General features: G+C 38.4%; 2 protein-coding genes across 2 annotated transcripts; both read left to right on the top strand.

The window, feature by feature from the left end:
• Nucleotides 1-58: 58 nt before the first annotated feature.
• LOC106151759 (general transcription and DNA repair factor IIH helicase/translocase subunit XPB-like) lies at nucleotides 59-13,744 on the top strand. The gene is made up of 19 exons (XM_087012931.1): nucleotides 59-244; nucleotides 548-631; nucleotides 1,088-1,209; nucleotides 5,091-5,171; nucleotides 5,735-5,890; nucleotides 6,307-6,381; nucleotides 6,715-6,828; nucleotides 7,130-7,341; nucleotides 7,763-7,834; nucleotides 8,136-8,242; nucleotides 8,633-8,777; nucleotides 9,234-9,385; nucleotides 9,732-10,000; nucleotides 10,406-10,542; nucleotides 10,862-10,958; nucleotides 11,431-11,548; nucleotides 12,020-12,168; nucleotides 12,689-12,820; nucleotides 12,983-13,744. Exons 1-19 carry the CDS (start codon nucleotides 205-207, stop codon nucleotides 13,097-13,099), a joined length of 2,379 nt encoding a protein of 792 aa, XP_086869057.1. The 5' UTR covers nucleotides 59-204; the 3' UTR covers nucleotides 13,100-13,744.
• A 2,443-nt stretch (nucleotides 13,745-16,187) lies between these two features.
• Nucleotides 16,188-22,711, top strand: LOC106151749 (vitamin D 25-hydroxylase). The gene is made up of 4 exons (XM_087012932.1): nucleotides 16,188-17,067; nucleotides 18,623-19,242; nucleotides 19,510-19,813; nucleotides 21,538-22,711. The coding sequence occupies exons 1-4, from the start codon at nucleotides 16,725-16,727 to the stop codon at nucleotides 21,711-21,713; spliced, it is 1,443 nt and encodes a 480-aa protein (XP_086869058.1). The 5' UTR covers nucleotides 16,188-16,724; the 3' UTR covers nucleotides 21,714-22,711.
• Nucleotides 22,712-22,993: the final 282 nt, after the last annotated feature.

The raw sequence follows: 22,993 nt of genomic DNA, 5'->3' as shown, positions 1-22,993 counted from the left end.
TTTTAATAGAGAATTATGTGGTTTTACTTATTTATTATAAGCGCATCTGTTGTAGCTATGTCCAACTTTGCAGCTTGCGCACATAGCGAAGCTCTGCTGAAATGCTGTCATAATCAAGAGACGAAGATTTAGAAGATTTTAGCTGTATGCACTCTTCACAGTATGTTATGGTCATAGCTGAAGAAAGTAGCTAAGGCAACAAGGATGGGAGGTGCAAAAAGATCTAAGAAAGATAAAGATAAGGGTATGATTAATCGAAAAAAAAAAAAACTGAAAATCAAACCAATAATTTACACCTTGGCTGGTAATATTACAGTAACTCAGTCACTTAAATTGCTCCCCTCGTGTTAATTTATTGGTCCTTTTCCGTGGTTAGACATTAAACCCAGAATTTATTTATTTTTTCATGCTGAAGCACATTTTAAAATGTCTGAATACTCCAAGCATATTAATATATATTCTGCCGGCATCATTAAAATGCATTGTAGAAAAGAAATGATAAATGACCAAATGTTGAATGATTTCATTAACTGTTGCTTATTGGTAGGTGGGAAGAAGTCCAAGCGCCCAAAGTATGCCTCTGATTCAGATGATGATGAAGACACCCAGGACACAGAATCCACCACTTTAGGTGAGTACACTCCCTTTTTATGTAGCGCTAAAATGTTTTACTCTATCAAAATAGCAATATCACTTCTGGTACTTGTACTGTTGGCTCATGACTAGTGATTACACTGTAATTTCGCAGAGGAGCGTACTCTGTGTAGTCAGTGCTGACTTGGTGGGATCTAGTGTTCTCAATCTATTTGAGAAAATTTTTTGTATTTTTTACAGTTCTTATATGTTGTTCTGTACTGAATGTAACAATTCAAGAAGTGTTTTTGGGAAGTCCTTCAGGCTTCTCTCATTTAACTCTTTTGTCAAAAAGCCATATTCTTTTGTATTAGTTTTTTTCATACATCTGCAAAATGTTAATCATAATGGCCCAAAATTTATCTCTTTGTATTCTGTTTTAAAATTCATCTGTCATATTTAGCTGGCTTGTTTGGTTTGGAAAAGCCTATTACAGCATATTTCCCTATCCTAGATGCACCAGAGGCGGCGTCAAGACAAGTGAAAGAGTCGGGTCCAGAGGATGAATATGGAGCTAAAGACTATAGAAGTATACTACAGCTGAAACTGGACCATAAGTCAAGACCTCTCTGGGTGGTGAGTAAGACTGGGTCACATATGGAGATAGATCAATCCACATTTAGTACGGCTGGGTCTGAGAATGGTCCCTTAGATGTGCTTCTCTAAGCCAGCAGGGTGGAAAGCGACATAATATTTAAATACATTCAGTCGGAGACCTTGTTGAGTTCAGTTGCACTAGCTAGGTCGACCTAACTCATTGTGAATGTTGCCTAAGATTCTACTATCTCAAAGCAGAAATAGTGGTCAGTCATTGAAGAAATTAACAGATATTTTTATTAGCCTAGTATCAGTTTCATTTTCGTAGGCAGGACAAATTGTATAAAAATGGCTGGTGTTGGACTGGGTGCATTTGCTGAGAACATTGTCATTGTACAAACTATTGTGTAGAAAACTAGTAGTTAAAATCATTGAGTTATTATGAATTTTAATCTATAGTTACTTTCTTGTGAAATGAATTGCTTCTATACATGTTACAGAAATTTATTGATTTCATATTTGATATCATGATTTAATATGTCCATGTTCTTTTTAATTGATGTCCTTCTTTTCCCAGGCATCAGATGGTCACATCTTTTCTAGAGTCATTCTCACCAGTCTACAAACATGTTGATAATTATCTTATTGATGTCCTTGTTTTATCAGGCACCAGATGGTCATATTTTTCTAGAGTCATTCTCACCAGTCTACAAACATGTTGATAATTATCTTATTGATGTCCTTGTTTTATCAGGCACCAGACGGTCATATTTTTCTAGAGTCATTCTCACCAGTCTACAAACATGTTGATAATTATCTTATTGATGTCCTTGTTTTGTCAGGCACCAGACGGTCATATTTTTCTAGAGTCATTCTCACCAGTCTACAAACATGTTGATAATTATCTTATTGATGTCCTTGTTTTGTCAGGCACCAGACGGTCATATTTTTCTAGAGTCATTCTCACCAGTCTACAAACATGTTGATAATTATCTTATTGATGTCCTTGTTTTATCAGGCACCAGACGGTCATATTTTTCTAGAGTCATTCTCACCAGTCTACAAACATGTTGATAATTATCTTATTGATGTCCTTGTTTTATCAGGCACCAGACGGTCATATTTTTCTAGAGTCATTCTCACCAGTCTACAAACATGTTGATAATTGTACCACCAGCGTTAGCGCTGGCGGTACACATGGTTTTAGTCCCGTCCCGTCCGTTCCGCCGGCTCCGCCGGCTCCTGCGGCTCCGCCGGCTCCGCCGCCATGTTACCGTTACCGCTTCTCCTCCTAGACAGTAAGGGCCCCCATACCCATCTCTTGGATTTAGGTCACCTATAATCTCAACTCGTTCCACGTAAAATTTGGGCTTTGTCGGTATTGGGGTCTAGGTGTGGCACTCATTGCAATGCACCCTTGTCCAAAAATGGCAAAATTAAATGCTAATTATCTACCCTACGGAAGGAATTATGGGAAAAATTTCTACAGACGGCTTTCCAAAAGTCATATGTGTAGATTTCAAATATGCCCTTGGATTTGACCTTTGACCTTTATTTCAAGGTCAAACGGGCAAAAATTTTCAAAAAAATGAATTTTTTTTCGAAAAAAAATTTATTTGCGCTGTTATTCAGACACCACACAGACTTAACCAATAATATTATTGGAAAATGTTACCCTTCAGGTCATCTTTCATTTGTGTGAATTTGGGGTCAATCGGTGCATTTTCACGGGTGTAGCGGCCATAAGATACCGAAACTGAAAACTGTCTCTAATTTGGGAACCGTTAATGCTAGAGACCCATTCTTTTTTGCATTTTGTAGAGCATGTAAAGCCCAACACTGGAGGTGGTCTCCGTTTTTTTGTATTCCATACGGTTTTCGAGTTATGCTGTATCAAAAAGTACATATTGGTGGTGAAAGCAAAATGTGCAGTACGGTAATGGATAATAAATTTTGAACTCCGGAAAAATAAAACATAAGGCTTGGCAAAGCAGACAACTTGTGGTCAAAAATGACATTATTTCATCAAATTTGAACTTCTGGAACTTCAGAGCACCTCCCATTTCAAGAATTTTGACCAAAATGACCTTTTCTTTATTTTAATTATTTTTTTCTGTAGGAAATTTATGGCACATTAAGGTAACTCCGAAATTATAACATTTAGTCCCTTATATCTCCAAAACTGGCAGAGATAGGTCCATAGTTACTATTGAAGTTGAATAGGAAGTCATGTACTGGCAATCTTACTGTGACCTTGAAATTGACCTTTGACCTACTTTTCACCATGAACTGAACTTTAGAAATTTTGCTTCCCTTTTATCTCCAAAACTAGCAGAGATAGGTCCATAGTTACTATTGAAGTTGAATAGGAAGTCATATACTGGCAATCTAAATGTGACCTTGAAATTGACCTTTGACCTACTTTTTATCATGAATTGAACTTTGCAAATTTTGGTTCCCTTTTATCTCCAAAACTGGCAGAGATAGGTCTATAGTTACTATTGAACTTGAATAGGAAGTCATATACTGGCAATCTTACTGTGACCTTGAAATTGAGCTTTGACCTACTTTTCGCCATGAACTGAACTTTGCAAATTTTGCCTCCCTTTTATCTCCAAAACTGGCAGAGATAGGTCCATAGTTTCTATTGAACTTGAATATGAAGTCATATACTGGCAATCTAAATGTGACCTTGAAATTGACCTTTGACCTACTTTTCACCATAAACTGAACTTTGGAAATTTTGCTTCCCTTTTATCTCCAAAACTAGCAGAGATAGGTCCATAGTTACTATTGAAGTTGAATAGGAAGTCATATACTGGCAATCTAAATGTGACCTTTAAATTGACCTTTGACCTACTTTTCACCATGAACTGAACTCTGCTAATTTCTTTCTCTTTTAACTCCAAACCTGGCAGAGATAGGTCCATAGTTACTATTGAAGTTGAATAGGAAGTCATATACTGGCAATCTAAATGTGACCTTGAAATTGAGCTTTGACCTACTTTTTATCATGAATTGAACTTTGCAAATTTTGGTTCCCTTTTATCTCCAAAACTGGCAGAGATAGGTCCATAGTTACTATTGAACTTGAATAGGAAGTCATATATTGGCAATCTAAGTGTGACCTTGAAATTGACCTTTGACCTACTTATAATCATGAACTGAACTCTGCTAATTTCTTTCTCTTTTAACTCCAAAACTGGCAGAGATAGGTCCATAGTTACTATTGAAGTTGAATAGGAAGTCATATACTGGCAATCTAAATGTGACCTTAAAATTGACCTTTGACCTACTTTTTATCATGAATTGAACTTTGCAAATTTTGGTTCCCTTTTATCTCCAAAACTGGCAGAGATAGGTCCATAGTTACTATTGAACTTGAATAGGAAGTCATATATTGGCAATCTAAGTGTGACCTTGAAATTGACCTTTGACCTACTTATAATCATGAACTGAACTCTGCTAATTTCTTTCTCTTTTAACTCCAAACCTGGCAGAGATAGGTCCATAGTTACTATTGAAGTTGAATAGGAAGTCATATACTGGAAATTTACTGTGACCTTGAAATTGACCTTTGACCTACCTTACAATGAACTTAACTTTGATTGTACCATTTTAAGTTATATATATATTTTTTTTGCGTATTTTGAAAATTCTTGTTGATTGCATTTTTACAATTTGTCAAGCATAAGACTAGTGGCTGTGTCCCTTATTTTGCGTATGTGGGGGTCTATACGAATGCGCTTGCTCCAGCTGGTGGTACAATATTCGGAGGCGGTATCGCCTCTCTGATCCTCTAGTTATCTTATTGATGTCCTTGTTTTATCAGGCACCAGACGGTCATATTTTCCTGGAGTCATTCTCTCCAGTCTACAAACATGTTGATAATTATCTTATTGATGTCCTTGTTTTATCAGGCACCAGACGGTCATATTTTCCTGGAGTCATTCTCTCCAGTCTACAAACATGCCCATGACTTCCTCATTGCCATATCAGAGGTAAGTGTACATCTGTCTTGTCTAAGAGCAGATTCAGAACAGCAGACTAACAGATTGCAGCTTAATTCCCGAGTAGACCCTGAATAGATTCCCCAAGGGGATCAGGCAATAGGCATTTAAGTGGGTTAGCCATAGTAGTCTGCCATTCTGAATGAGCTCTAAATGAACATCTGTGTAACTTCCTTTGTTAATCTCTGGGAAGGAGGTATATATAGAGAGAGCCAAACAGCTGACAATATTTTAGCCACATGTAGTGGGATTAAAGCACAATTCAGAAAATAGAAAGGGTATAGCTGTTACAGGAAAGTTTTCTTGAATTTGTAAATTTCTGCTCTCAAAAGCAACATTCTGTCTGAAAATAATTTTATTGTCAAAGCTGTAGCTTGTTGACAAGGTAAATGTCATGCAAAATAACTTAAAATGAATTAAAAAATCACATATAAACATCACATATAATAAAGACAACACCAGATGTCACTTCATGACCAAGACAGGAGCAAGTGTTGTTCCCAAACTCCAGATTGCATCAGTTGTGACACTGTGACACATTTCATCTTCTCCAGCCTGTGTGTCGCCCTGAGCACATCCATGAGTACAAACTGACGGCGTACTCCCTGTACGCTGCTGTCTCTGTGGGCCTCCAGACAGCTGACATCATAGAGTACCTGAAGCGGTTGAGTAAGACCACCATTCCAGATGGAATTGCTGAGTTTATCAAGGTGAGAAGTTCTGGTGGTATGTCTGTCATCTCTTATAATTCCAGGCCCCAGTGTCACATAAAAACAACTTCAGTCGGCTGTCTGGCTTAGTTGATAAGAATTTCCATGAGAATGCTGTATCACTTCCTTAGAAGGTTAAGATGTGTGCGTGTGAGCAGGTAGCATTGGTAATTTTGATTAAAATTTTAATTAAAATTAAAATTTCGTAATCTAATTCATAAGTTGCCATCATGGCTCCTTGTTTTATTTCTTTTTCACCTTTTCATATTCTATTTCTCTCCTCTTATCTAAATCATTCATGAGAAGATTTAAGTATCAATTATTAATCTTACTGATATGGGGCGAGTAAAATCGTAATTTCAAGTTGTTTTGAGTGACACACTCAGAGAAGTCATTCCAATGTTTTTCACTTTCAGCTGTGTACTCTGAGTTATGGCAAGGTGAAGCTGGTACTGAAACACAACAAATATTTCCTGGAAAGTCAGTTCCCGGTGAGTATGACATGTATCACAGCATTGGTATACATATTATTATTATTATTATTATTATTATTATTATTATTATTTTATCTCAAAATGTCTTATGTTGTAAGTAATGCAAATTCAGATATAAGATTATAGACGTATGCCAAGTGGCAGTGACATCCAGTCAGTATTTCTAATAAGGTCACTTGTATGTCCACTCTTCCCAGAAGGATATTATATCAGCATTTATGATAACCTTTTAATAAGATATTTGTCCATTCTGTTCCTAGGAGGCGCTGCTGTTAAAGGGTTAGTGATAAAATAAAATATTGATAAGATATATGTTCTCTCTGTCTCTAGGAAGTGATGCAGAAGCTGTTAAAGGACCCTGTCATTCAGCAGTGCAGGCTGCGTGTGGACGAGAACGCTACGGAAGATCTCACGATGGCTGAGGTCTCCCAGAAGGGAATCAAGGTATGTTGCGGTGAAATTAAAAAAAAAAGGAAACAAGTTCTTGAAAGTGCAATGTTTGCTGGTATTTTAAGTAAAAAAAATAGAGACGCATTTTTTAAAATAAGTGTAAATCAGGGACTGTCTTTTGAAAATCAATTTAAAAAGTACTGTTGACAACAGAAAGATATTTTTGTAGTCAACATTATGTTGCTTAAGACTTAATAAAGAATTTGAAGTTTGCTATTGGTAGGTTTAGACATGTCAGCGAGTACTACAGCATATTTAGAATAACCAAACTAAAACTCCAACTGTGTCAATCCAGTTTACCAGTGGTCAAGACAAGCCAGGAACAGAGGCGCCCTCTGCAGGGACGTCTGCTGAGAATGGCGGTGGTGACAAAAGTGAGGCCAAGGTTCCTGAGGACATCTTTGATTTTTATGACAAGATGGACAGAGAGGAGGAGGAGGATGGAGAGGACATGAAGATTGTCTCCTTTGAGGTGAATCAGGACATGATAGAGACACTGCAGAAAAGGTGAGGCATGGCAAGAGAATATCTTCTTCCAAGACTTATATTATTTTGTATCTGAAATAGGAACTAAAATTATACAAAGTTGTCCTCATGGTATGTGTGGATTTGCTCACCAAATGCAATTTCCTTGGTGGTGTTGGGGGTGGGGGTGTGGGGGGTGATGGGTAGAAGCTATTTTCTCCCACTCAGGAATCTTTGTTCTTATGAATTGCTTAACACTATAACGCTATAATACATGCATGAAGAAAAATCAATAGAGTATTTGATAAAAGGTATGTTGTTGTCTGTTTAGCATGTGCATTTTACGGAATATTTTTTATAAAAAAATGTTGCCTCTTATTTAAATTATTGCTAAAGATTAGCTTAATTTAACAAATTGAATATTGCTGAAGTGAAATATTAATTTTCCTCATTTATTCTATAGGTGTATAGAATTGGAGTACCCCCTGCTTGCAGAATATGACTTCAGAAATGACACAGTTAATCCTGACTTGAAGTGAGTAGTAACATGTTGTAGATTGACTGCCCACAGGGTGAATATGTCTGTTGTTGTTGTTATGTCCATGCCACACTTGTAATGTTGCACCTTGCATTAGTTATTATTTTAAATGATTCACTCAGTTTGGTGGGCAGGTGAAGATTTTACCATAACTTTAAAATAATTAATAATACTAAAAGAAAAATAATAGGTAAGCAGAAACATTTGAGTTCATTAGACTTTGAGGTTTTTAATCCTTTAGATTTTACCTTTCTTCTTCTTCTTCTTCTTATTATTATTATTATTATTCTACTGCCAGTATTGACATCAAACCCAGCACCATTCTGAGGCCGCACCAGGAGAAAAGTCTGCGGAAGATGTTTGGAAACGGCAGAGCCAGGTCTGGAGTGGTGGTGCTACCTTGTGGTGAGTGGGACAACTAACGCAGACACACATGCTCACTGTCTCTCTCCCTCTCTCTTACACACTCATATACACACACTCACACACACACACATGCACACACACACATGCACATAGGCACACACGTCTTGATTTCATCCGTGTGATTTGTAAAACAGGTCTGGTGTCACCTTGCGGTTAATTGAACACCTTCTTCCCTCACCTGAAAGGCAAGAGGGGAATGTCAAATGTTAAATTATATTTGAATATTTAATTTTATACTTCTATCGCCACTGGGTTTTTGTGGCTTGAATGTGAAAGTTATGAATTTAATCACACTTACACATGCTCACATACACCATAGTAATCTGCAGTATATCTGGCATTTTGTGGATATATGTCTACTTTTTTCAGGTGCTGGTAAGACATTAGTGGGTGTTACAGCTTGCTGTACTGTTAAGAAGCGCTGTCTTGTCCTGTGTACGTCAGGCGTCTCCGTGGAACAATGGCGGTCACAGTTCAAGATGTGGTCTACCATTGATGACAGCATGATCTGCAGGTACAATGTCACTTGATTCTCCACTACCTGGGGCTTAAATGCCCTCTCCCATTAGGATGCTTTTTCCAATCCGTGAGGACTTGATTCTCCACTCCCTTGGGGCTTAAATGTCCACTCCCTCTGGGATGCTTTTTCCAATCCCTGGGGACTTGATTCTCCACTCCCTTGGGGCTTAAATAACCACTCCCTCGGGGATGCTTTTTCCACTCCCTGGGGCTGGTGATATCCACTTGATTTCCATTCCCTTTATTGATTCCATCTGCTGAATGATATGAAATGAGACAAAGAAATAAAGAAATTAAAACAGATATTTTAGGATGAAAATTATTATTTTTTTATTATTTTTCGGACCAAACTGTGTTTTACTATTCAAAAATATTCTTTTCTAATATGTGGTAGAATATATCAGATAATTTTTAAGAATACTTTCCATGCATAACACTTCTTTTCTTAAAGATTTACCTCTGATGCCAAAGACAAGCCCATGGGCTGTAGTGTCTGTATCAGTACATACTCCATGTTAGCACATTCCACAAAGCGTTCGTGGGAGGCAGAGAAGATGATGGAATGGCTCCAGAAACAGGAGTGGGGGATGATGGTCTTGGATGGTATGTCAGATTTGGGAGGGGGCGTGTCCCTCAATGTCGGGTCTTCTTGAACATATTTCTGAGATGCAAAATCTAATTTTAGTGGTAGATAAAAGAAACAATGCTTATGTTAATTTTAACTTAATGATGTATGAAGTTGATTCATTTCTCTACATTGCTCTCTTTGTGATGGAAATACTCCAAAAACTGACTGGAGAAACTATTCTCAGTAACGAAATGATTGATAAAATTCATGTTCCCATAAATGTTTTCTTCTCTTGCTGTGTCAGTTAGCCTGTTGTCTAGGCTATTATGTCATGCTCATTATGTGATCATATCAATGTATCACTGACATCTAATTTCCCAGAGGTTCACACAATCCCGGCTAAGATGTTCAGAAGAGTCCTCACCATAGTCCAAGCCCACTCCAAGCTCGGTCTTACAGCCACCCTGGTACGAGAAGACGACAAAATCGCTGACCTGAATTTCCTGATTGGTCCAAAGCTCTATGAGGCTAACTGGCTAGAACTCCAGAATGCTGGCTACATAGCTAAAGTGCAGTGTGCTGAGGTGTGGTGTCCTATGACCCCAGAGTTTTATAGGGAATATCTACAGACAAAGTCACAGAGAAAACTGGTAAGCTTACTGTAATTGAGATCTTGTGTCCAGGGTGGAAATAGAAGATGAATAGTACATGTTAAAAAATCAGTTTGAAGGTGATTTTATCTTATATTCAACCAGTTGTGTCCATTTTGACATACTTCATACATATTGTATATTTTTTCAGCTTATATGTACAGGTAATTTAAGCATTGTCTTAGGTTGAACCTCCGTACCCTGTTTAGTATAAACATTGTTTATCGTTTCAGCTTTTTCAAAACTATAATATTTGTTTGCTTTTACCAACTGTTCACAGTTGGATATAAAAATACATACTGATTTTTATTTCAGCTACTGTACATTATGATATTACATATTATATATTATTTCAGCTACTGTACATTTTAATGTTACATATTTACATATTATATATTATTTCAGCTACTCTATATTTTGAACCCTAACAAGTTCCGTGCCACGCAGTTCCTGATCAAGTACCACGAGAGAAGAAATGACAAGATCATCGTGTTCTCAGACAATGTGTTTGCCCTCATCACGTATGCCAGAAAGATGAACAAGTATGTGACCTAGAAAGGAAGATTTTAACTCTTACACATAACAATGAAATGTTTGGATAAATGGGAGTCATCTTCTCTAAAGCTAACAAGCTTTTCCATAGAAAATGACTGTGTTGAAAATTATTAGATTTGTCTATTTTCTTTTACCTTGTTTTATGGTAAAATATGCCAGAACCTAAGTTTAATTGGGGGCACAGTCAGTGGGACTTTTTTTATTTAGTAAAGAAAATTACACTTTGATAGTTAAAAAACACATAATTTCCACATATCAGTATTATAATAGTACCTTTAATGAGTCACTGTTTATTCATTCATCCAGACCTTATTTATATGGCCCAACTTCCCAAGGAGAAAGGATGCAGATATTGCAGAACTTTGTACATAATCCCAAGGTGAACACAATATTTGTGTCCAAGGTAAGATAACATTCCTGAGTTTCATGTTATCCTGTTATGTTTATGGTACTTTTTATTTGTCTGTTAGTGGAATCCATCAGATTTTTCTGTTAACAGGATGACCACATACATAGTGAAAGTTTTAAGCAAGATACTGACATGAAACAAGGAGTTATTGGATTTTGTGAATAATTTTCTTGAACGAAAATACATTGAGATTGGTAGTATGTGTTGCATCATACTTATATGTCGGATATTGTTATGAGAGAGAATTGATTGTGATGTAGAAAAAAGCTGGTGAATATACTACTACTACTGTAGTACGTTTGAAGCTAGAGGAGGTGTGTTTTAATCCATTGATCTGATTACATTCAGCAACAGTCACCTTGGAGTAAGTGCACACTATCTAGGTTGACAGTATTCTTACTGAACATTCCCCTTGTTAAAGGAAATTCCTTCTATAATTCTAAAAATTCCATATTTCCATGACTAGGTTGCAGACACATCATTTGATCTCCCGGAGGCTAATGTCCTCATTCAGATCTCTGCTCACGGAGGCTCCAGAAGACAAGAGGCTCAGCGTCTTGGGAGGATTCTCAGAGCTAAGAAAGGTATGTGCTCAGGTCTTGGCATCTATATTGGGAGTTTGGGAAGGTAAATTCTCCCTAGGTTCTGACTTGAATGAATACAGTGCCATCTGTATGCAATTAAGTACAGATATTATATCCAGTATGTTATAATTGTTCTCCAGCAGAGGAATACAATGCCTTCTTCTACTCTCTAGTATCACAAGACACAGTAGAGATGAGTTATGTCACCAAGAGACAGATATTATATTATATTATATTATATTATATTATATTATATTATATTATATTCAGTATGTTATAATTGTTGTCTAGGTTCTGCAGCAGAGGAATACAATGCCTTCTTCTACTCTCTGGTATCACAAGATACAGTAGAGATGAGTTATGTCACCAAGAGACAGATATTATATTATATTATATTATATTATATTATATTATATTATATTATATTATATTATATTATATTATATTCAGTATGTTATAATTGTTCTCCAGGTTCTGCAGCAGAGGAATACAATGCCTTTTTCTACTCTCTGGTGTCACAAGATACAGTAGAGATGAGTTATGCCACCAAGAGGCAGAGATTTCTTATCAACCAAGGCTACAGCTATAAAGTTATCACTAAACTGCCTGGGATGGAGGAGGCAAGTGTGTGTGTGTGTGTGTGCGTGTGTGTGTTCGCATGTTTGCACGTGTCCATGTGTGAGGAAGGGGTAATTTTCCCATTTGATTGGAGTCCATATTAGGATTTATAACAGTTATCTGAATTGATGGTATGACAGGAATAGTCCTAGGAATGGAACACTGGCATCCCATATGATAAGTACAGGCTGATGGGGTTAGTACATAGTATTAGGAAAGGGACCAAGGTACCGAGTGGACTTCCATTCCTGTTACACTGGGTTGTGTTGTTAACCACTGGATCTCCAGCTGTGGACTTGGTCCATTAACTGTATTTTGATAGTAATTAAATACAAGTAAAGTTTGTCCAGATATGAAGGATTTAATCATGGATTTTAACACAATGAGTATATTTTGTAATAATATTGCAATTTTAAAATTGGATGTTGAAAAATTAGGGGTTAATTGTCATTATTCTCTGATTGCTTCAGTCTGTTGACCTCTTAGATTCTGAAATTCCCTTAAGTTTATATTTCTCTCCAGGAACTCCTGGACTACTCCACCAAGGAAGAGCAGGCTCAACTGCTACAGAAGGTGCTGGCAGCCAGTGATATAGATGCTGAGGAGGAGAGAGAGACGGGAGGAGGAAGTACCTTCACTGCTAACAGATCTCAGGTCAGTACATGGATAACTTCGATGTCATTAGTATAATTATTATTATTATTATCATATTATTATTATTAGTATTATTATTATTATTATTTCAGGTGAATTGGAAGACTGGTACATAAGTATTCATTAGCTTCATTATCATTATTATTATTATTATTATTTCAGGTTACCAGGAAGACAGGTACAATGTCCTCCATGTCCGGGGCTGACGACACTATTTACATGGAGTACCGCAGTAAGATGAAGAACGTCCACCCGCTCTTCAAGAGATTCCGCAAGTGACGGCTTTAAAATTAGGAGGAAATTTTGAAAACATGATTATCAAGACGAACTCAAGGGCGTTGTTTAAGTTAATATTCTGTAAAATATTTCAGTTATTTTGTGAAATCTAACAAAGTGAAGACTGAACAGCTGTTGTTTTCGTTGTCTAGTAAACGATGTATACAGCGTTTTATTGGATATAATTATTGACTATCACTGCAGCCATTCAGCGCCGCACTGATACTAAACTTAATAAAGAAAAGATTTGTATCTGTTGAAAGGAAACCTTATATTAGTGCAATTAAAAAGGGAAAACCAGAAAATCTGATTTTCTAAGGATGTGATAAATTAAGCAAAGGGACATTTTTTGAGGAGAGACACTTGCGGTGAAAGACTGGATGTGGAACTGTTTTCCTGGACTTAGGGCATTGAGAAATACTCCTGCTCTGATGATGGATGTAGGATTTAATGTTTTAAAAGGTTCAGAAAGTCGGGAAGGGCAACATCCGCCTTTATAAAAGGAAAATAACAACCCGACTTCTAACATTAAAAAAGGCGGTGTGAATATCGCGGTGGTTAATAATTTACCCAGCTTCAAGCATTGAAAAATGCGGGGTGGATATTGCGGTTTTCATGAATTGAAATAAATACTTATGTAAAAATGAAGTTAGACCTTGTAAAAGACCGGAATTTGTGAAATGATTAGCATTATAATACGTGATGATATGTGTAGGAGGACAGGGCATAGGTAAACACACCTGAGTGGCGGGGGTAGGCGGCCTGGGGCACCCTGAACAAAATTGGCACCATGAAGTTGAACTAAATTATACCTGCCACGTACTGTACAGTGATTAAGTCGACCTATTTTGGTCACAGTGATTTTCGTCTCGTCTGCACGCAAACCAGTCGGATTCTACTGTTGTGCAGAAGACAGCAATTTGACAGATCCTATAGGAAAGTAACCAGAAAAAATATCCGTGGGTGAATGCTGTCACATGTTTTAAGCTACCTTTATATACGATCTCACACCCCGCGAAGTCTCGCGAAATCTTGATTCTGTGGTAGTATAAGTCACGCCGAGGATGGTTCACGTGTGTGACCTCTATGTTGCCAAACAATTGCAAGCAGACCATGCATGAAGCGAGGTTATACCAATGAATACAAATTACTATTTTTAAGCGTGTTTCCCACCTATATACACTGATAAAGACGAGGTTGAATGAGACCTGTCTTGTCCGCGACCTGTGTAAACCGCACCAAGGAAATAACTGGGGGTGGAAGTTATCATTGACACCAAGACGCCTAAACATCTTTGCCACTACGAGTATCTCCCACGTTTTTCCTCTATTAATCTCTGGTATAATTCTAATGATATAACAATAAACGGAAGAACGGACTTTGGCAATATCCCCGAGCAATGCATTCGGATGTGGCGCTCAATTTTTAAGACAAATGTTAATCTCCGTATACCCACCCGTTATAAGCACATGGGTGCAGCTGAAGGTGGGCGGGGGGAAGGTGGTTGTCTTTCTTTGGTGGTGGTGGGGGGGCACATTTTTTAACTATGTCAGTCATGAAAGAAGAAAGCCCCGTCGCTTTTATTTTCAGTGTTGCTTGCGTACCAGAGTAAAGACATGGCTGTACAGAGCACAAGCAAATACAGTTAGTGAATTACTGTAGCTGGCATAATGGTGTAAATTGACTCAAGTGTCTACTCGGTGCAGATCCAGGATTATTTGAAAAGGGGGGGGGGGGGGGGGTGCAAAGCCGACTCCACACCCCATTGGCGTTGAAAAAACTTAAGTATTTTACGAGGCGAACGGTGCCATTTTTTTACGGTTTAGAACTATAATTCAGTTAATCAACATTCTAATTTCAAGAAAGGACCACTGGTTTGGTTTTTTCAGACCCCCTGACCCCCCCCCCCCTCTTTATATCCGTTATTGGGTAAGGTAATACGTTTTACTTGTACTGCCAGTAATCCGCAATTAGAGGACATAACGCAATGCTCGGCGAGTCCATTTTCAAAAAAAATTTTTTTTTTTTTTCGGAAATCGCGTGGTCCTGTTACATCTTTCAGTCAAATATTAAAACATTTCAATATATTTAAAATTATTTTGAAATATTTCTGATCATTCCCCAAACCCCTGCTCTTAAAACGTAGACCCCTATTTCTTGCGCAACTGCTGACGGGTTTTAAAAGCTACATTTAATTTGATAAAAAGTGAAAAAACACATATTCAACTGTTATTTCATGAGCGCAGGAAGTAGAGGGGTGCCAAGGATATAATAACCACTTCTTAACCCAACCGTTTCTTAAGATAACCCGAGAAAATTACATCAAACTCTAGAACTAATTTTCTTCCGGTTTGGTTAACCGCCGCCCATTTAAGTTGTGGTGTTTACGCCCGATGTACAAAACACGACTAATATTATCTCTGTCGTATTTTGTTATCAGTAGTCTCAGCATGTAATCACCCTTTTGTTACTTTTATAATTTTATATAATACAAATATCTGCGATGTTGAATATTGAATAGTAGTTTTATAGGCCTACTGATCGATTAAAAACCAGTTAAGCCCATTGCTTTTGTTTTGGCACAAATAAAACGCCAAAGTTCTCTTTAATCTACCTTTAATTATGTTGTTGATTGACTCGTCATCATTAAAATGTGACGCATGGAATGACATTCCACTTTCTGTCCCCCCAGACATCGATATCTACGCGATAGATCAATACGATCGCCATGGTGTTATAGTAAACAATAGTAAACACGCGCTTCCGGTCACGAGACTTAAAAACACCTGTCGTCTGCTGTAGCTGAGCTAAAGATTTTTGTTAGACAAAAAATTGATAAAGGACATATCGACTAATTGATCGAATTGGCCTATATTTAGCATGACTTATTTAAGAAATAAACGATTAAACGAAATGTCCATTGAAGAAGAAAAAATGAGTAGATCTTAAAAAATTGGAATCCGCCCTCCACTCCTTGCCCCATTTCCGGTGGACAATGTTTCCCAATATTTTCGATCGAAGATTCATTGAGAAAACTGTTATATAGGCAGTGAGCCGTGAAACAGCAGATCAGGCGACAGGTGAAGGAATTTCCATCGTGGTTAAGGGACATTTTATAAGACATAACGGCAGATATTCGAATATGACTGAAGTGAAGTAAGCAGTAAACTATCTACTTCAGAGGACCGACCACGAATTGTACAATAGGCCTATCTCATAGACAGCGAAGTTGAGATAGCGCGCCAAATCGTAGAAATAATTTGGAGCCTCCAAAGTAGATTAACATCGAAGCGAGAATAAAGAGAAGATAAAATAGATCGATTATGAAGTGGAAATAACTTCGATCAATTTTGAGTTCTCTTTCTCAACTCGGTGAGAACTAGTAGACACCGCCAGCGTATTTTTACAGCATACACATATTCGAATCTGCGTGGAGTTGCTCATAAACAAAAACGCCCCACATATTAGTAGACTTTTAACATTCGCACGCAAGGAAGGTCACAGCGTCCCTGACATCTTGCCAGGGCAACCGCAGCAGGAATCCTTAATCAGTGCCATCCTTATCTCTAGAAACAGAGCGTGAATTATTCAACCAGGTGGTGACTATAAATTTCCCCACACGAGAGCCATGTACCTCACAAAACAGTTTCGCTGCGTGACTGTTACACGCCGCAACATGCTCAATTTCATCTGGGACACGTGGCGGTGGATGTTCCCGCCCAGCCCTCTCCCCCCGGGACCCCGGGGCTTGCCCGTCGTGGGGGCGCTGCCGTATCTTGGCAGTGACGTTACGGGGACTCTAGAGACCTGGGGGCGGGAGTACGGACCTGTTTTTAGCGCTAACTTTGGAAGTCGACCTGTTGTGTTTCTGAACGGGTTTGATGTGATTAAAGAGGCGCTGGTGACCAGGCGGTCCGAGTTCTCCGGACGGCCGTACTTGTATTCTATCCACAGAGTGTTCAAGGGAAAAGGTCAGTAATTTGTATTTCTTTACGTCCATTAATCTATATAGTAACTGTCCTTCAGTAATTTATGAAGCGCTTGTCATTTGGTGGTGTATAAGAAATTAGGGCCGCGGCGTCACCTTCATTGGTGACAGGGAGCTAGAATTCTACATACATGTGCCCTAATATATCTGGCCAAATTAAACTTCGCATGGCGTTTAGAAGAGTGAGATTACTGGTAGCTGCTAGTTTCCACTGCTCCACTACAGTGCATGGATTGCACATTACCCCTTTTGTCTCAAGCTACAAAGATGCACGTACGGGCATCCCCCTATCAAAGCGTCATCACTAGCTGTTGCTAATGAGTTGTTACATGTCAGGAATGTCGTGTATATGAAAATATCCAGTAGGGAAAACATGTTTATGACTTACAAATAAAGATGTCTTCGAGGCAAATACCATCTGAAAAGGAATTCGATTCAATTTCGTTCAATGGCAGTTTGTTAAATGACAGTTTTGTATTACGGAGATTTCTCATTGTCTCTAGATAGAATGATAAAACTATTTAACTATGCAATAATATTTTCCCAGTCCTATGAATGTGGGTAAAAACAAAATGGGTTTAAAATAGCTGTCATTGTTTACCACACCTAACAGTGCAGACGGCAGCCCGCCTCCACTCTAAACCAAACAAGAAAAAATCGAAAAGGTTACCAAACAATTCGACGGGAAACGCAATCCATTGATCAATTTATGGAGCAAATTTGGTCATGCATAATTAAACTGTTTGAACCACATTGTATTGAACGTGACATCGGTCCAATAAACATATTAAGCTGAGGACAGAAGAATCCAGAAAGCAAGTTATAACGCGATTTCCTGTCTCGATCAAAGTTTTAAAAACAGCTGGTTTTGTTCGGTAGTGTTGCTTCTAGTAACGTCAGGCCGACCTAGCCTAGAGCCACCCAACTTAGCATATCGTCTGCTTAACGACACTACAGGAACTCCACCTAGCGACAGGGGTCTCTCTTTTTCTTCCATTTTTCTTCCACACCCTTCTCTACCATGGCCCACAGGAGCCTAAGCGTGCGTCTTTTAGTCGCCCCTTTTCACGAAATCTCAAATTACGCTGTATTTTCTTTATTATGTTGATGCAGTTGTAATTTTCACTGCATCAAAAGAATACAGAAGATGCATGTACATAGTAATTTGAGACTCACTTGAATTCTTGTTAAGTAATCCCCGCGGGGAATATGTTCAGTGTACATATACAAGCGGGGAATCAGCGGCAAGCTTTTCAGTGGGTCGATCGCCATATTTTATCCACGGATCTGTGAGGTCGCTGTTCTCAATGCCTTCAAACATGTTTTTAAAATAATGTAAGTAATATATACGCCATCCCCCCAAAAAATATAATGATGACGATAACAAAATAATAATAATAATAATAATAATAATAATAATAATAATAATAATAATAATAAATAAATAAATAAATAAATAAATAAATAAATAAAAAGAAAGAAAAGTGGTGCTTTATTTTTATACATAATTCTGTACATATTTAATTTTTCTCTCCCAGGTATCCACAGCGTCGACTACGGCCCCTGTTGGCGCCACCAGAGACAGTTCACAGAAAAACTGATGTACGAGGAAAACCTGGAGGCCATCATCCAGCGAGAATCTCGCCACTTAACGGACAGAATTCAAACGTTTGGCGGGCGACCTTTTGACCCTGCCAAACTAATGAACGTTGCCGCTGCCAACATCATGTGTTCGGTGCTTTTTGGGGAGAGATATGATTTCGATAATGAAGACATACAGCGGTTACTAAGTCTCATTTCAGACGCGCTAAAACTTGCAAATGGTGCTTTTAATTTCATATGGATTGCTCGGTTCTTTCCGTCGGCTAGACGCTTCGACGCACTGGCAGACGAGATCTTGAAGACTGTGGAGAAGATCGTTAAGCCCCAACTGGACTCATATGACCCCACCAAGACACGCCATTTCTTAGATGCTTATATGCATAAGATCCACCAGTCGCCTCACTCGGACACCTTCAATACTGATCAGCTGATGTCCGTCGTCCTTGACGTCATACTGGCCGGTTCCCAGAATGCAACAACCATGATGAAGTGGTGCCTTCTTTACTTGGCCACACACCAAGATGTGCAGACGACAGTTTATTCTGAACTTCAGCAGGTAGGCCCCCTATTTGTGCTATCTCAGTTTAAGCTTCGAGTACTCCCTCTTACAATCCAAATCCAAGTTATGAAAATTCTACATTTCCAAAGCAGGACCAAGTTTTTATATTATCCGTGTCTATTTTTGTTTTTCTTTAAACAAAAATTTGATCTTATCGTCATCAATACATTGATGGAAAGCAATAACCTGAAGTTAAAATAATTAACGAAAAATAGATTTGTAACTTATTTGGCAAATTTCTCAAAAGCAATGATCATGTTTCAGGTGCTAGAGAACAACCCCTTGTCCTACGATCTCCGTCCACAGCTACCGTACACCGAGGCCACAGTACTGGAGGTGATACGACGAAACACGGGACGGTTCCCTCTTGGTGCATCTCACGCGACCACGTGTGACGTCACCTTCAGGGGATACGTCATCCCCAAAAGCACTTACGTCAGCGTCAACCTGAACTCCGTCTTCATGGACGAGAAGCTGTGGCCGGAGCCAATGAAATTCCGACCGCAGCGCTTTCTGGCGGAGAGCGGAGAAGTCAAGGAGCCTGAATACTTCATGCCTTTTGGTTTAGGTAAGATTAGAGTTTTTTTTTTTTTTTTTCTTTTTTTTGTAAATATTTTGAAAACCTGATTAATTGGTCCGCTATGGAGGACTGTTATATTTTGGATGTAATTATTTTGCTCCCCACTTGTATCACGTTAATCAGCTGATTTAACTTACTCCAGAAGGCTAACACTGCAGGGAATACTGGTTGTTGAATAGACGTGAGCATTATGGAGGGTACTGTTAATAGCTTTGCACCTGTCAAGATGATCATGACGAGACCGCCCTCACTTCAATTAAGGAGGAATGAAACCGCATGTTCTCGTTAATAGATGTCTAGTAGTGAAATGATGGCTTTTTTGTGCAATTTTATTTGGCTCATTAGCAAACTTTCTTGATGTTGTTGTTGCAGCTGCTACTGCTGAATGTCTGAACAAATTGGAGTTAGTTCACTGTCTTGTGGCTAAAAAGGAGAGAAAAAATGCTCTCTCAGACAATGTTATACAAAACATAATGATCAGATGTTACCAGGCTTCAATAATTTCCACATGTAGCCGAGGCTCAGATTTTAAATCTTATAAAGCTTAACTTAGACTTGAAGTCCATCAGTTGACGTCCTTAAACGACTGACAGTCCATCTCACGTAAAATGCCGCTTCTGGTGAGTGTAATAAACCGGGCTAAGGACGTACTGCAGGTTAAAGAAAGAAAGAAATAAAAGAAAACCCCTCAAACTCTACCCATCTACTGCAAATGTATGCAATACGTACGTCCCAACACTTGCTTAATGTATTGTGATTCCCCCCCCCCCAATATCTTTATATAACTGTGCTCTATTTCTTCCAGCTGTAAATGTACACATCATGTGTATCCGATGTAGGATATACTTTATGCTACACGCTGATAAGAATCAGATCTCTGACGTTAAAATATTGAAACCATTTCGCCTTAAGTATTCAGGATGAACTGATTAAACGAAGAGATGTGCACAGGTCACAACGCGCACTCGGCGACCTTGGGTGTTTATATGAGGTTCAGGAAGATACAGTTAATGATAAATAAGCTTGTCTGTATTTCCAAGTTGAATATGTATGTACAAGTTTTCTTTTAAAATCTCTCTCATTCTTAAGATCCCCACTGACTTAAGCCCTCGCCAGTCTCTCCACCACCAGGTACTGTTTGTCTAATTTATGTGAAATACTGACTGATATTTTCAAAAGAGATACAAATATTTTATGGCTTAATTAAGTTATCCTTCTGTCTACATAAAGCATATCCGCAGGGGCGGATTTAGGTCGTCTTCTGGGTCTTCCGGAAGACGGTCAGATTTTCAAGTTTACATTGTCGGGCATCTAATATTTTCTGTCGGAAGACGGTCAAAAATGGAGAATGGATCAACAAAGATAATTTGGAAGACTGTCAGAAAATATCTCTGGATCCGCCCCTGTATCCCAAGATCTTTACGTAAATCCAACAGATCTTCTGATCTCAATTTATCCGAGTTTTAAGCTCAGCTCTATGGTCCAAGATTTGGACGTTTTATGGCTTGACAAGGATTTGGCCACATCATAGACAAAATTACGGATTATGTCTAAGGCCATATCAAGTGTGGCAGAAAAGTTGCTAGTGCTACGTACATTTCATGCATTCGTATCTCAGCCTTAGTTTTGCAAGGTCATGAAAGCACCGTCTAATAAAAAAGCTAGTGTATGAAGATAATCTTAATTTATATCCGTCTTCGTATCTTTGCCAGGTGATCGTAGCTGTATGGGTGAGGGCATCGCGCGGCGGGAACTCTTCACCTTCGTGGCGTCTCTAGTGAACGCTTTCCACTGGAAGTTTCCCGAGGAGAAACCAGGTCCCAATCTACAAGAGAAGGTCTATGCGCCGCCACAGTTTGAAGTGTGTGCAGTACCCCGCCGGCAATAACTGGGCACTTTCCTGTCTGCGAGCTTTAGGAACGTTAGTTGCACCTTTGTTATGCAAGATCAACAAAAGAAAACTCGCAAAGGTACTCGGAAATCAAGGAGCAATCAAATTCCTCGGAAATTCAGATTTCTTCGGTCTTGGAACGGATTCGTATTAAGCAGAGAACATTCTGCTAACTTTACTGAGGATAAATTTTCATGGGCCCGATCAAATATCGTGTATTGATTCTCACAACTAAAGCAAGTGTTGTGCAGCGCAATGAGAAGATCACCGCTGTGTCATCTACCGCAATCGGGCCTCGTGCACCTACAAAATTAACAAGTATGCTTTCTTCTGCAGCGGGCATCCCCGATAAATAGGAAAGGAAACGATTATGTGTACAAATAACACAAATTGAGTTCTGATGCTTATAAGCTCTATATAAGGCTTGATAATACCATTTTGAAAACAGTAGTAAGAAAACGGGATGAATATCACTGGGACCTGCGTAGAGTAAGTTAAAAATATACATGTATACTTCGACAATAAAATTTACATGTATTATGTCGCCCTTACAAGAGGATTAAACGCAGATATTTGAACACACAGATGTATCAGCTATGGATGAAATTTATTTTACCGACTTTTATATTATCAAACTGTGCGGATTTGGGTATTTTTTGGCGTTATAGTCTGAATAATACTTTAAACTTCAGCGTTAATTAAGATTTACACAAAGTCGATTCATTTCGTAATTATTCCAATTTTTTAAAATGTTTTATATTTTTATATAGTATAATATTTATTACTGGTGTCAAAAAATAAGACTAGATATTTCTATCGTATTTTACAGTTTTCGGATTTTCAGAGGCACTGGTACTTTTTAGTTTACAAAGTAAATTGTATGATGTAGTCACGTGACAAGACAAGCTGTTATAGCTATAGGCAACAAAATGAGTATGTTTATTTTTGTGACAACCCAACTCGTGAAAATACAGTTGGAGCACTTCCTGCACCAATTTTTGTATCGTTGTTGTGTTTTTGAAGTTGTATGACTCTAGGTGCGTGTTCTGAACGCTTTAACCAAGTAGGCCTACGTGTTGGAACTGATGCCTGAAAATAGACTGTTTTTTGTGAAAGTCCATCTTTGTAAGGCAGATGAACTAAACAGAGGCTATGCAGGTCACTGGTAGATTATGGTGAACTGTGGTCGGGATTTCAGGAGAGATGACGTGAGGGGGAGGGGGATATTTTGGAAGTACCTTATTTCAAGAGTTCAGACAGTTCCGAGTACTACACGT

Source organism: Lingula anatina, chromosome 5 (assembly GCF_051362555.1).
Source record: "Lingula anatina isolate TDL-2025a chromosome 5, LinAna3.0, whole genome shotgun sequence".
Taxonomy (NCBI): domain Eukaryota; kingdom Metazoa; phylum Brachiopoda; class Lingulata; order Lingulida; family Lingulidae; genus Lingula; species Lingula anatina.
Note: the sequence above shows the minus strand (reverse complement) of the source record. Positions and strands in the feature narration are given on the sequence as shown.

Coding starts and splice junctions, on each gene's coding strand:
- LOC106151749 (XM_087012932.1), top strand. CDS start 16,725: ATGTACCTCACAAAACAGTTTCGCTGCGTGACTGTTACACGCCGCAAC. Junction 17,068..18,622: donor CAGAGTGTTCAAGGGAAAAG/GTCAGTAATTTG, acceptor TTTCTCTCCCAG/GTATCCACAGCGTCGACTAC. Junction 19,814..21,537: donor CTTCATGCCTTTTGGTTTAG/GTAAGATTAGAG, acceptor TATCTTTGCCAG/GTGATCGTAGCTGTATGGGT.
- LOC106151759 (XM_087012931.1), top strand. CDS start 205: ATGGGAGGTGCAAAAAGATCTAAGAAAGATAAAGATAAGG. Junction 632..1,087: donor CACAGAATCCACCACTTTAG/GTGAGTACACTC, acceptor TCCCTATCCTAG/ATGCACCAGAGGCGGCGTCA. Junction 10,543..10,861: donor TATGCCAGAAAGATGAACAA/GTATGTGACCTA, acceptor TCATTCATCCAG/ACCTTATTTATATGGCCCAA.